We start from the raw sequence: 14,006 nt of genomic DNA on the forward strand, positions 1-14,006 counted from the left end.
CCTTAATCATTTGGTCATTTATTACATAAGTATTTTTTCTCTCCCCGGCTACCTTTTCTTCTCAAGGTTGACCAAGCCTAATGAACATACACCCTTACCCTGTAAATTCTACAACATAAGTGAATTCCAAATCCTGTTGTTATCCTTTCAACAAATAGTATATTTCTTTTGGATTTATGCACCCAGTTTTAAAAACCATGTAAATAGAAATTAAAGCAATGTGTGAATTAACAGTAGAAGTGGCATATGAACAAAAAAGATGCTGTATGCACTTCTTAGATCATGTTTTCGGCCTAAGACTTGGAAGGGTAGGGCTTCAGGAAGAATGGTGGTGGTGAACATGTTACTTCAATAGTATAAAGATATTAGATAAATGAAATCAGACATGACTGACATAGTTGTAGTCTGGGCTCTTATTTGGAGGAAGGTTGAAATGATCAGAGTCTGGAAATGGGGTTGGTCATGAACATTTGACTGGACAGACATGTTGCCCAACTTCTCAGAGATTTTCCTTGACTCTTTCCCAGTCCCTAATCCTCAGCCTTCTTTCAGAACTACTGACCTAGGCTAATCATTTCTGCTCTTGTCTGTCATAGAGCACCAGCTAAGACATTAAGGTATTTAGGGTAGTTTCATTTTCTCATGACTGTGTGCGTATTAAAAAGTAGCACTCACATGAAATTTGACTGCCATTGCTATCTACCCCATTGGCTTTGACTAAATTACAAGTTTGTGCATAAAATACTAGAATTTGGGCAAATTACAGTGACAGTCATGCGTGGGAAGGCAAACACGTTTTGCGTTGGGACAGTAACTGAGAACTCTAGGCCTTTGGTAGAGTTGATCCGTAATCAACTTGGTTTCATGATGGAGATGGCTTGTTGAAGGTCAACATTTGGTTGCTACTTTTCCATTCAAATGCAGTATAGAATCATTAGGAAGGGGAAAAAAGCTAGTTGTTGAATATAACCAAAACTGAGTCCTGATAGTTAAGGTATACATACAGTACTCTTGTACGGCACATTGATGGCTCTTTTTTAAACATTAGGAGAGTTTTTAAGGAAATTGCAATAAAGTCATTGTAATTCATAGAGCATGCTGTAATACAGAGATACGTGTAAAATACAATCTGTGTACCTGATTGCAGGTAACAGAGTTAAATGTGCCAGCAATTTCGAACACAGTTTGATATTTCCTATAATAAAATATAATGCAAAAAATTAAATATCCAATATCAATGGATTCTAAATGGTTTTGATATTTCTTTTTGTCCTTTCCCATGAAGAGTAATTTATTTCCCTTTTTAAAGTGTGGGCAGAATGATTACTAGCGCACTGTAATGTAATTGTGTTGCATTGATAAAATAAAAATTGTCCTTTATCTGTGTCCTGATAATGTTCAATTTACAGGCTGGCTTCTCTGCCACCTCTTCAGTGCTTTGAGTATTCCAGTTCTCCTCCCTTCCTGCTCTGAGAGCGCACAGAACTGTTTGAAATCCACTGGTACAATTGTCAAATCAATTATTCATTCTCTGCAATTATGCTCGCACAAAGAACATTTTGCTGGTCTGAATGATGATTAAATTAACAGCTATTCCAGCTGCCTGATAACATCTAATAGAATATTCATAAGCCCAAAATGGAATGAATTATCTCCATTAACTTCATCATGCTCACTTAATTACATGCTTGTTATTGTATTTACACCTTGTTAGATACCGCTGAAGCTGATCCAGTGGCTGGCCGGGAATTGGAAGCGTCTGTCATGGGGCAGTTGGAGCGCGTTTTGTAGGAAATGCTATTTATTTTAAATGCTCCACCTGCTGGGAGCCGAGGTTAGTCAGCAGCACTGAGATGAATTGGGAAACGGGGTGTAAAAAGAAATAATGTGCTTCTGACAGGCTCCGTGGCTTTTAAGTTGCTCTCATTCAGCCACTTCACAAAAAATTATTTTATTCCATCTCTCAGTGATGATGACATGATTGCTTTTGGGTAATCATTTACCATTCTGATTTTATTTTTTGAAGTAAATTGTCTGAAGTAATAGGTTCTTGGAATTACAGCGTGCCTTGCTTTTTTCTTAGAACTTTATTTAAGCTTGTCTTCCAGCATTTAACCCGAGTCCCCTCTTTCGTTTGATCTTCTAACTTTATTTATACAACAGTGCTTAATGATCCTGCACAATGTGTTTTTCCCTTCTCTGCACCCCCCCTCCAAAAAAATTTCTGTCCAGTATGGTTGACAGTACTTTTTATAACCTCAGCAAGGGGGCTGCATGGGCAATTTTCTTCCGACATGACAAATACAAACACCCAAAACCCAGCCCTGATAGAATCACTTCATCTAGTTGAAAGGAAATTTTTGATCTCTTTCAAGGTGACTCTTTCTCCACTGAAACATGGTAAGGGGCACGACTCTCACTTTCTATTTTTTCTCTGTAGACATGGCATTCTTTACATCGCCTCGCCCTGTCTCCTCCCTCCTTATATCACCCTCTGCTCTTTTCCAAACTTCCACTGGCCAGCCCTTCTTGGTGGTGGGGCCCCATTGCACCTCCATTTGCTTCAAGTGGGAAGGGTCACTGTTCACCACCACCAGGCTGCAGCAAGCCTGTATTTATTGAACATGAACCAGACCAATAGTGGGGAGAATTATAATCACACTTCTAAATACTTGTCAAATCAGTCTAGTAGAGCACTTGAGCTGAACCATGGACATTTTATACTGTTTGAAGGCTGTATTTTGGTATCAACAAAAAAGAAGAAAAAGAAAACTGAAGATAATTGTTTATAAGTAGGAGTAGAAATGAATAATGGACTAACAGACTCTTCAGCCTTCAGAAATATTTTAGTATCTAGGAAATGATTTCTCAGACAAGAATGGCCCTCCAGGCATTGGGTGGTGGATAAATACATTGCATGCCGTGTGTGCCTGGCACTGTGTCTTCTAATTTTTTTCTCTAGACAAGGATTTACTCAAAGATTACATGTTTTAATTTCTTGCTTTAAGAGATGCATTTAGACTCGGGGCCCCAACTGTCTTTCTCTTTGAACTCTGGGTGTTCTGTGAGACCTTGCAGACAACTATGCTTTGCCATGCCCTCTGCTGTGGGTTGGTAGGAGAAAGGCAGTGAGGCTAGCTGGCCCAGCAGCTCTGTGTCGCTCCCATGGCCGTGAATGACAGAGAGTGCCAAAACCTGCAGGTTGCCTCCAAACCCCTCAAGTCTCCTGCATTTCACACCTGAAGGCAAACACTCACATTGAGGGAGGGAGGATATGGATTAGAAAAGGTGGGAGAGCTGAGAACCTTATGGTGGGAAGCCATGCAATTAAAAAACTGACTGAAATTATTACCTGATTTCATAATTGACAGAATATTTAATTCAGATATAGTAAATTGACACACCTCTACACAGAGACAATTATGACTGACTGTATAACACCTGACAGAATCAATTATAACTGACTGTTGTTTGATACCTTTGCACAGAAATAAATGAAACAGACATTCAGAACAGAGACGGCTGCTGCCTGTGTGCCTAAGCCTGCCTTAATTAAAATAAAATAACCAGTAGGCGAGGTTTTAAAATGTCTTTGCCTCATGGTTCCTAGTTCAGTGTGTTTAAGACCAAAAATGGTTTTATAAAGAGGAAAAGGATGTTTGCTTTACTGACATTGAACTGAAATATGTAACATAGGAATAAGTTTCCTTTGAGATGACTCCTGTTTGTTTTGTTTTTTCAAATAGTGCAAGCATTTCATTTAATCAGATGACTTTTAACAAAACCTAGAAGACAGGTCAGTCTTCAGATGATCTAGCTTGTTTTCTATCAAAAACATTGTAACTTGGATAATTTTGTATTCTAGTTAATAGAAATAAACTTTCATATTAGTAGTCTGTTGTTTTGTCTAATAAAATATTTGTAGAATCAAACCAGGCAGTGGTGGAGCAGGCCTTTAATCCCAGCATGAGGCAGAGGCAGGTGGATCTCTGAGTTTGAGGCCAGTCTGGTCTACAGAGTGAGTTCCAGGACAGCCATGACTACACAGAGAAACCCTGTCTCGAATATATATATATGTGTGTGTGTGTGTGTGTGTGTGTGTGTGTGTGTGTGTGTGTATACATACATATACACACATACATATATATGTGTGTGTGTATAAATATGTATATAAATGAGAATCATTACCCAGGCTAACTTTTTGACCTTGTTTTCTTAGGGATTGGGATGAGGATATTTTCTGACAATTACTGTATGACTATGAGCAGTCTCTTCATGTAGAAAAGACCAGAGGAAATAAGCACTAAATACATGTTCCTCAAAGAGTATTAACAAGAAAACTAAGGGAAAGAGGTTTATTGTGCTTGTGGATAAGGATGAGTGAGTTCTAGCTAATATTTTAGGTCATTAGATTATATTTTGCTGTTATGTTTGAAGTTTGGATTTGTGGAGCAAGAGCCACAATTAGTGGTATCTGGTAGAGCCAGGTGACATTGTTGCATGTGTCTGCCTCTTGTTGACTGGCCTCTTAAAAGATTTTAGCAGTGTTGTCCTAAGTTTTGACCACAGCTGCCCTTGGGATGATGTTGTTACCGGTGGACTGCATTCAAAAACTAGAACAGCAAAAGGAGGCAGCAGTTTACTGACCACGTTAACTGACTTTCACTATTTAACATCTGTATTTTCTCTTAAGTTCTGAAGTGGTAGGTGTAGGATTGACAGAAACAGGGTAACAATTTAATGTGATGTCTAACATGGATGGCCCCAGTGCCCAAAGAAGGAAGAGGAAAACTGAACAAGTGACTCCTTGCCCTCCAAGCTCCTGTGGTATGGCCTGACAGCTCATCCAGTTCTGTTTCCTAAAAGACCTTCCATATGCTATTGATTAAGCTCTCATTGGGGAAGCAAGTGGGAGCTTTTATCTGCATCTCTGACTGCCAGGAAACGGTGCTTGGGCTGTATTGACCAGCTATGGGATATGCTGGCGGTCACAGTTGTCTTTTACGAAGAAGCGAGCCCAGTGACGCTGGTTGTCATTCTAACTCTGCTGTGTGGCAGCGTAAATAGTCCCCTTTCTAACCAACCTAGTGGGAAAAGTCAATATCCCATCAGCAGAGGAGGTAAACACATCAGGAGCTCTGTCCTCTCTCTTCCTCCCCTGCTCTGTATTACCACAGCTCTTTAAATGTGCTCTCCCCAGTCATCAGATGCATTTGTGTCATTCACATGCACAGGGTTGCAGGCCTGTGGTTCTGGCCTGCCAGGAAGCAGGCACATTGGTTGGGGCCTTTGTTGTATATTGCCAGACTCCGATAATTAGAACTTTCAAATTGTCTTTGTATAGTCAGTTAACGATGTGTCCCCCTTCCCCTGCTTCTTTTTCTACCCTTTTTGGGCATTTAAATCCTCAACAAAACTTCTTATGATTGTTTTGTGGAGACGCATTGGTGTAACTTAGAAAAGGTTGTGAACAAATATGAATGTGTAGCTCAGGAACAAAAATCTTGAGGCTGAGTTTTCATTTTCCAGGGTTTTGTGGCCTTTATTGTCTATCTGTTGTTTAAGCAGGATTTTGCTTTCTGTGATGGATGTGCTCCCACATCTGTTCTTCCTGGTCCCTTCCTATGCCAAGGAGCTGGGAAGCTTTGTTCCCCATCCTCACCCCCACCCCCAGCACCTTGGCACAGGCAGTATCTGAGTCCCTACCTTGGGAATAGCCGACTTCTAGGCCTTGCCAGCAACCTTGAACAACAAGCAGTGGCATAAGAGAGGCCACAAAAGTGACTTTCTACAGCTATTGGTTGGCGCTTCTGGCTACCTGAATTTCCAGATCTGTGTCTCTAGGACATGTTTTGTGACCTTACTCAGTTTCCTCAGCTATAAACTTTCCAAAACGTCTCATGGAGTTCCTGAGCAGCTTCGAACAAAGACCATTCAGGGAAGGGATGAGTTCCCCCCACAAATTAGACCTGAACATAGCAGCTCTGCTGCCCCTTTCAAAAAACCAAGTACAGAAGTAGCAGACACTGTGGAAGGGAGACTAGGGGAAGGGAATGATTCAGAATAGGAAGGGCAGGAATGGATCGATAAAAAGAGCTGGGAACACAGGTGGGGGTGCTGAGTCTGAGTTCTCACATGGTGGACAAAAAGAAAGCTTGGCAAAGGACAGGTGGACCGACCTCCAGGTAGCTGTCCTCCTTTCACTAAAGGTTTCGTTTAACAAAATGGGCAGGTGGGGGGTTAGAAGAAACTGTGGAGGCCAGCTAGCTGGGGCAGTGTGGTTTGGGAGACACTAGGGAAGATAGCTTCCTTCTGCGTCCAGATTCCTACTGCAGTGCGGGCATCTGCTCAACAGCACAGCAAAACTAGTGTCTCGGAGTGGCACTCATCTTGCCTACTGTGCACGGGCATACAGCTGCAGTTCGCATCAGTAGAGGTGGCCTGACCTGGTTTGTCCTCCTGAAAAGAGCCAACTTAGGCTTTCCCAGAGTATGCTGAGATACCTCTGGCTTTGAACTGTCCCCAGGGTAGAAAGAACACAGACAGGCCCATTAGGACATCAGAGACATGGAACTGCAATCAAAACCTGCACCCCTTCTCTGGAAAGAAATAGTGTGGTTCTTTGAAGAAACTGACTGTCCTTTTATAAACTATCCTTTTCTTTTTATTTCACTTTAGATAAATTGAAGAAGCAGTTCTTTACCCCCAAAGTTCTTCAGGACTACAGAAAAGTCAAGAACATAGCAGAGCAGTTCTTGTCCTGGAGTGGCTACTCTGAAGTGAACCTCAGCAAGCTCTTCGCCAATTATACTGGGAAGTACTGAGAGACCCAGGAGCAAGCAAGAAGGCCAGCTGGCCGAATCTCAGCTTCTGAGCGCTCCGCTTGCCTTTACTGCTTCGCCAGTATCTTGCTTTTCTTTCGAGGATTGCATGTTGTGTTCGTGTCGATGTGGACCAGGATGGAAGTGTAAAAATATTTAACCTGCCAAACAGTCTTCGTAGCACACTGTGCCACCGAACTCTTTGCCAAGTACCTGAAGACCTATCTTATTGGGGACTGGGTTTCTGCAGGGCAGAAATTGCTACTTTAAGAGACCTAAGTGACCTTCAGTTTGCGCTGAGGCTGTAGCAGGGACACCCCTAAAAAGAGTTGTGGAGACTAGTGGGAGTTCTAACATTTTGCTTCTTCACGTGTCAATTAAACACAGTCTATATCCAAATACTTGTTCAGCTACTAGTTGCAAGCATGACTGTTTTCAGTGCTGCCTTTCACATAAGTGGTGTGGGGGTGGGGGGTAGGAATTTTGCACTTATTAAATAGACTATACAAAGCACACATGTTCATTGAATTGTTCAAAGTCCAACACTGAGCAGGTGTTTCATACTCCCATTCTTTATGTTTTCCCTTTATGTAGAATGTTGAGAGTGAAGGTTTATACAACGGGAAAGCACATTTTGGATACTTTACCCTAACATTTCACAAAACCCCTGGGGAGATTGTGGTGTGGATCACTCTGTTACATTCAGAAGAATGGGAGGCAGCTAGCAGGACCTGGGACCTGGTGCTTGCTATGTCCCATCCATTCTTCAGAATGGCATTCTCCTTGCCATCGATAAACGATTTCAATATGGCAGCATTAGAATACTTACCTATGTGGGTTGTTTTTAGAAGGGAAAATGCATTGTGTTTTGTACTTCAGAATAAAGTTTTCTAAAGGGAAACCAGTTGTAGTGATTTGTTTTAATTGGGTGCAGTTTCAAGTTGACAGCAAGGAATAAAAGCTTGATTGAAGACCATGCCCTTCCCAAACCTTGGCCCGCTTTCTTTCAGAGCAACCTGAGTCAGAACCCAGTTCAAATATGCTGAGCAAGCTATCTGTATAGTCGAAGCATTGAGTCCTTCAGTATATTAAGCACGGAGAGGACTAGGGTTATTGATTCTTGATCCAGAAAGGGAGAGAAGGCAGAAGGTGGAGGGACGCTAAACCGAGAGACACGCTGATGACTCCTGGGAGAGAGGCATTGTACATAGAGGCCTCCTAGAGAAGAAATACTTGGTAAGCAGTGGATGTAAAGAAATACTTGTTCAAAAGTCTTCTTTTGTCTGGTTTTTGCCATCTCTTTTCTCTCCCTCCTCTCCTCTTCAGGCTCTTAAGCGGCTCCTCTTTCTCCTCTTCTCTTTCTCTTCCACTCAGAATTCAAGTAGAAGCACTAGGTTTGGGGCCCTGACAGTTAATTGGCACTAAAAGCGATACGGCCGGTCACAAGTTAGAGCAGGCAAGTTGCTTTGGGAAACAAAGGGATTCATGTGCTCTTGTCACTCCTGGTCAGCTTCTGATAATTGCTACTATATTAAAGCAGCACTGTGTGTGTGTGTGTGTGTGTGTGTGTGTGTGGAGCTAATGCCTTCACTCGGCTTTCTGAAAAGAAGGTATATTTTCCTTGATTTCCGGAGCCTGTGATTATATTCAATATAAATAAAATAATCCTTAACTTGGTCTTCGAGAAACCATGAAAGACTCAACCTATTACTTTATTTCTTGTGTCTGTAATCATTCTATGGACAGGGACCATTTCTATATAAAGTCTATAGAAAATCAGACATTTTGGCAAGTAGTGATGGCACATACCTGTAACCCAGCACTCTAGAGGTGGCCATAGAGTTTGCCAAAAATTCAAGTCCAGCTTAGTCTACATAGAAAGTTTCACAACACCTAGGGACTCTTTCTCTAAAGACAAACTAAATGTAAATAAAAACCATTTTGACACCGGGCGGTGGTGGCGCACGCCTTTAATCCCAGCACTCGGGAGGCAGAGGCAGGCGGATCTTTGTGAGTTCGAGGCCAGCCTGGGCTACCAAGTGAGTTCCAGGAAAGGCACAAAGCTACACAGAGAAACCCTGTCTCGGGGGGAAAAAAAACCAAACATTTTGAAGTACACTTGCAGAGAATAGCCAATGGCAGCAGATGGCATTTTCTTACTAGGATCTCTTACCTAATGTAGGCTTTGACTGCAGGTACCTGAAGGATTCCAGAGTTTTATGGAAAGTTGGACCTGCAAGTTGAAGAATTACAGTGGATACTTGTTGGAAGGTAGGAATATTGCCCACTCGCTTTCCTCAGGAGGGTCTCTAGTCCTTGACATGCCTTGATTGATGGCACACTGGGTAGAACTGGTTCAGAAACACCGCCCATCTCTGTCTCCATGGGCTCCCTGGCACCAGCCTTCAGTTCGAATGCTGAAAGCATGAATAGAGCAAACTGTACACACTAGGGAATATCAGGGACAGTCTACAGGGGGCAGTAGTGACGCTGAGAGGGGCAGGGCCCACTGTGGGCCCCATGATCTAGTGTTCCAGAGAAGCCAGGGATCCAAAGATTTAATAAATGCTTTCCATTCTCTAAGCCTTGACAACTTTTTAAATTTTTGTTTATTTTAGCTTTTCAAGACAGGGTTTCTCTGCATAGCCCTGGATGTCCTGGAACTCACTGGTGAAGACCAGGCTGGCCACAAACTCAGATTCATCTGCCTCTGCTTGGATTCAAGTCATGAGCCACCACACCTGGCTGGCAGTTGGTATTTTGGGGTTTTTTTTTTTGTTTGTTTGTTTGTTTGCTTGCTTGCTTTTTTTTTTAATTTGTGTGCATTGGTGTTTTGCCTGCGTGAGGGTGTCGGGTACCCTGGAACTGGAGTTACAGACAGCAGTGAGCTGCTATGTGGGTACTGAAAATTGAACCCAGGTCCTCTGGAAGAAGAGCTAATGCTCTTAACCACGGAGCCATCTCTCCTGCCCCGTTTTTGTTGTTTTGGTTTGGTTTGGTTTGTCTGTTTGTTTTTGTTTTTAAAGACTATTAAACCTCTGGGCTAAAGCCACTGGAATTAGTTGGGAAATGGTACCCTAAAGGGTCCCGCTCTGCTCAGGGCCTCTACTCAGAATGTAGCACTTTTTCAGTTTAATTTAGGAACTACGTTGGACCTGCTGCAGATCCTTACACAAGCTTCCCTTGGACCAAGCTTGCTGTCTTTCAACTGTCCTACATACAAAGGTTATAAGGAAGGCCAGAAGTTGAAAATGCACAGAGAATGCTCAAAAATATTCTAATCTGTCCAATAAAATATGGTTAAAATCAATTATGTGACAGTTGCCCAGACTGTGGGGAGTTGATCAGGGTTTACAGACTGGGGTTCAGGATGAGGAAAGAGAATGAGTCAGGTGCCTTTTCCCACTACTTCTCCAGCCCTTGCCACCAGTGAGCACCCTGAGATACTTGGAAACATACTGTTTAATGTGAGTTTGGCAAGATACAAAGACAAGGAAACTCTAAAAACAGATTTACATCTGTGTCGGGGTTTTCTGAAAAGCATCGAGCCCCAGTTCTCTCTTCAGGAACCTGGACCCCTCACTTCAACGCTACTCAATGTTCCCGATCAAAACTTAAATCTATCTATCTACCTCTCTCTTTCTCTCCTTCCCTCCCCCTCCGCCCCTCTCCCTCTCCTCCCACCTCTGTCCTCTCTCCTCTTTCTCCTCACCTAAATATTTCTTAATTGAACAGTTTGTGGCAGAGCTTCCTTATAGCAGTTTAATAGATTAACTCATCTGAGCCAGCCTCAAATTTCAGATTAAAATTCCTTCATCCCGAAGGCAGCATTATCAGGTTGTTGGAGGCTGTTTTCAAACCTTGGTTTTGAATAGCAGCGGCTCTGCATTAATTTAACCACTAAGCTAATAAGTAGGTTTCGTTTTGTTATGCTAAGCTTTATTGCTTTTCTTTTGATCAGAATGGTGTTGTTGAGCAAAGCAGCAGACAAGGCATTCTTTGATGAGGGAATTAGCGCTCCATTCTTCCTCTATTATTCATAGCGCAGTGGAATATGTAAGTACCTGAGGGTGTCAAAGGAGCGCAGGTTCTATTGCAAAGTGCTCGCCTTGTTTCTCTCAATAGCTGACTATGAGATGATAAACCGCTTAATACACTGTGCTAATTGGATGAGAGCAAAAAGAGATGGGAATTAAGGCGAGGCAAAAGGAGAAAGTGCAACCAGCCTTCAATTCACTCTTTCACCACTTTAACAGCACCAAAGGAGGCACAAGCTTTCTATAAGCAGACTAGAGGTTTTGTGCAGAGATAAAATGAACGTGTTAGTGGATTCAAGTAATACACTAATTATTGCACAGTATAAATACCACTACTGGTTTTATAACAGGGAGGTAAACTTCTTTTGAGAGGGTTATAGGATTGCTTGGCAGTGGTGTAGAACCTAATAAGGGCCCAGAGTAATAACCCCCTGGATTAACAAAATTGCTGCTTGTACAAGTATGATTCAGGCTTTTACGAAGATTTCCGGAGAATGAATAAAAATGACTGAATGACATTTCTTAATGTATAACTGGTAATCGCCCCCTTTTCTTTAAAGGAAAAAATGTATACTTCAAACTGGACCGTTAATAACGTCCAGGGACAACATAACTTTTTCTTTTGAAAAATGCTTTTTCCTCTTCAGGTAGTGGGGTTTTCTTCTCCCCCAGCCCCACCCCCAGCCGGGCTACCGCTTGTCATTTAAATATGCAGTTGCTCTGGGGAACTCTGTGTTCCAAAATACCATTTTAGGCTCCATATAAGACCCCCTTCATTGAGACACACTCACTTTTGTGTATACACATAGACATGCTCATACGCATTTCTTTTTTCTTCTAAAAACAAGTTGGGCTAGCCCATGTGCAATTCCTTCTTCTCTAACATCAGTCTCTTTTCCATTCTAGAAGTATCTGCACTCCAAATCATGCTAAGCAGACCTTCTGGTGCTTTGAGTATTGATATTATAAATCAAAAACTAACAAGAACAAATATTTGTCCCAAATGGGTGGGGATTATATGGGGGAAAAGGAAAACCATGGGGGCCAATACCAGTACCTTTGTCCTAATACTGAGATTCTCTCCCACAATCATTCTCCTCTCCTAATTGATCATTTTGCCACTCTTGTGACCACATAGTTAACATGTCTGCCCTCACTACTGCCTACAGTCCAGTCCATGGGTAGTCTGGGACAGAACATGTCTAGTAGTATGCCAAGTACTCCCTTCTTGCCTTTGGAGTCTCCTCCTGATCTGGCTAGCGTGTATGAAAATGTAACAAATCAACTTCCCTTCCCCTCCAACTTGCCTCCAGAGGCTCCTACAGGGCTCCCAATCACTCCCTCACCCCACAATGGCCTTGGGAAAACAGGTGTTGGGCTGTTCCGTTCTGAATGTGATGGGAGACAGTCCTGCCATGAATTTGACTCTCCTGAACTCCCTGGGCCTCCATATGTCCTCCTCAGTGGTGGAAGAGGTTTGCTTAAGATTGAGGGGGGGCATTGTCAGCCGGTCCCAGTATTGTGACTGAGTTCCCAGATATTGGGGCCAAATTGGGTTGCCATTCATTAATAATGCTCACAATAAGATTAAATCATTCTGGAAAATCTCATAAAATCCCCCTAAGTACGCTCCAGTGGCTCTTTCCAATCCCATCATTCAGCACTTGGGGAGGTTTGGAAAGAGAAGAAAATTGGTTTCTTTGCTTTTAATGCTGCTTTGAAAAGATACTCAGAGTTTGTCATGCGTGACATGTCACATGTTTAATGTGGACTTGCTGGAAGTCAGGGGGTCTTTAGCGTGTGATATTTATGGGGAATATTAAGTGCAGAATGAGGTCCCTCCAGCTGGGGAAAGTTGAAAGAATAGGAGGCCCGGGCCCGGGCTTGTTTGCGGCATCAGAATGACATAGGATTAAGAGTTTGTAAAACAAGGCGAGGGGTTCTCATTGGCCAGTAATAAATGTAATCCTTGGAGGTAATTTCACGCAATTTGCTTCTGCTCCATGGAAGGGTCAAATGAGAAAAAATGACTTAAAAAGGAGTTCATTAACAGGAAGAATGGTACTGTTTCTCGTATACCATCCAACTGGCAGCCTGAAGTGGGGGGGGGGGGGGATGAAGCCTTCTTACTAAACAAAAAGCCGGTATCGACAGAAAAGTGATATTGACCACAAATAAATAAATAAATCCTTCCCTCGTGCTTCTCTTGCACTCTGCTACCTTGTCCACTCCAGGAAAACGCCTTTCTCTGGGAAAGCCTGTGTAGTTCTGAGGGGTTGTAAACTCGAGATCTGGAGAAAGGCCCCAGAAAGTTCCAACCGGGCCTTAGGAAACCTAGGAAAGGAGTGTGTGGTGGGAATGGTAGTTGGTGGCCACTTCCCATGCCCCAGATCGGGTCCCTGCCTAGGAGATCCACCCGGGCAAGTCCAGACCTGGATAAGGCGGTGATGACCCACAGGACAGACCAAATCCAAGAAGCAGCTAGGGCTGGCGACCCTCGTGGGTGCGCTCTCGGGGATTTTGGACAGGCGGGAACTGGGGACCACAGGACCGCGTGGGCGTGCCCAGGGCGCAGCAGGCACCTCCCCAGACAGGCATGGTACCCCAGGACTGTTGACCTCTGCCTGAGTCTGCACCTTCGCTAAGGCTGCCAAGGGACCCAGCTCCCCACCTCCTGCTAACAAGGCGCGCCCGCGCCCCCCGTGGTCGCTGGCGTCTTGGCGGGGCGGCGGTTCTCTGCTCCGTGAGCTGCCGTAGTCACGCCGCGCAGCCCCCCTTCCCGCCTGCCCCTCTCCCCAAAGGTCCGGCGCGCTAATTGCTGCAAATTGAAACTAATTAAGCTTCTCTTCCCTTTCCCATCACCCTGGGAGCATTGGCGAGACCCAGCCCCCGCGGGCGAGCTTCCACCGAGAGGTCACCCGAAGGGGCGCGGGCAGGGTCCCGGAGAGGGGAGAGCTATGGTTCCCGCCGCGGGAGGGGTGAGCCCAGGGGGTGAAAGATGCCAAATCTGTTTGGGTCTCCTGGCAAAACCTTAACTGTTTGGATATTTTTTTTAATGTATACATTTCCCAATGTCTAGATAAGTGAAGTAATGACATTTGTCGAGTTAAGATCTGCCACTTAGATACCCATAGCTGCCTTTCCATCA

General features: G+C 43.6%; 1 protein-coding gene across 1 annotated transcript in view; it reads left to right on the top strand.

Moving 5' to 3' along the window:
* The window catches only part of Pola1 (DNA polymerase alpha 1, catalytic subunit), a 332,579-nt gene extending 324,857 nt beyond the window's left edge, over positions 1-7,722 (top strand). Inside the window, exon 37 of the mRNA XM_006990119.4 lies at positions 6,679-7,722. Within this exon, the coding sequence (XP_006990181.1) occupies positions 6,679-6,824 (146 nt within the window). The 3' untranslated portion in view covers positions 6,825-7,722. The remainder of the gene's footprint in view (positions 1-6,678) is intronic.
* The last annotated feature ends 6,284 nt before the right edge of the window (positions 7,723-14,006 follow it).

This window comes from Peromyscus maniculatus, chromosome X, assembly GCF_049852395.1.
Source record: "Peromyscus maniculatus bairdii isolate BWxNUB_F1_BW_parent chromosome X, HU_Pman_BW_mat_3.1, whole genome shotgun sequence".
In the NCBI taxonomy this organism is placed as follows: Eukaryota; Metazoa; Chordata; class Mammalia; order Rodentia; family Cricetidae; genus Peromyscus; species Peromyscus maniculatus.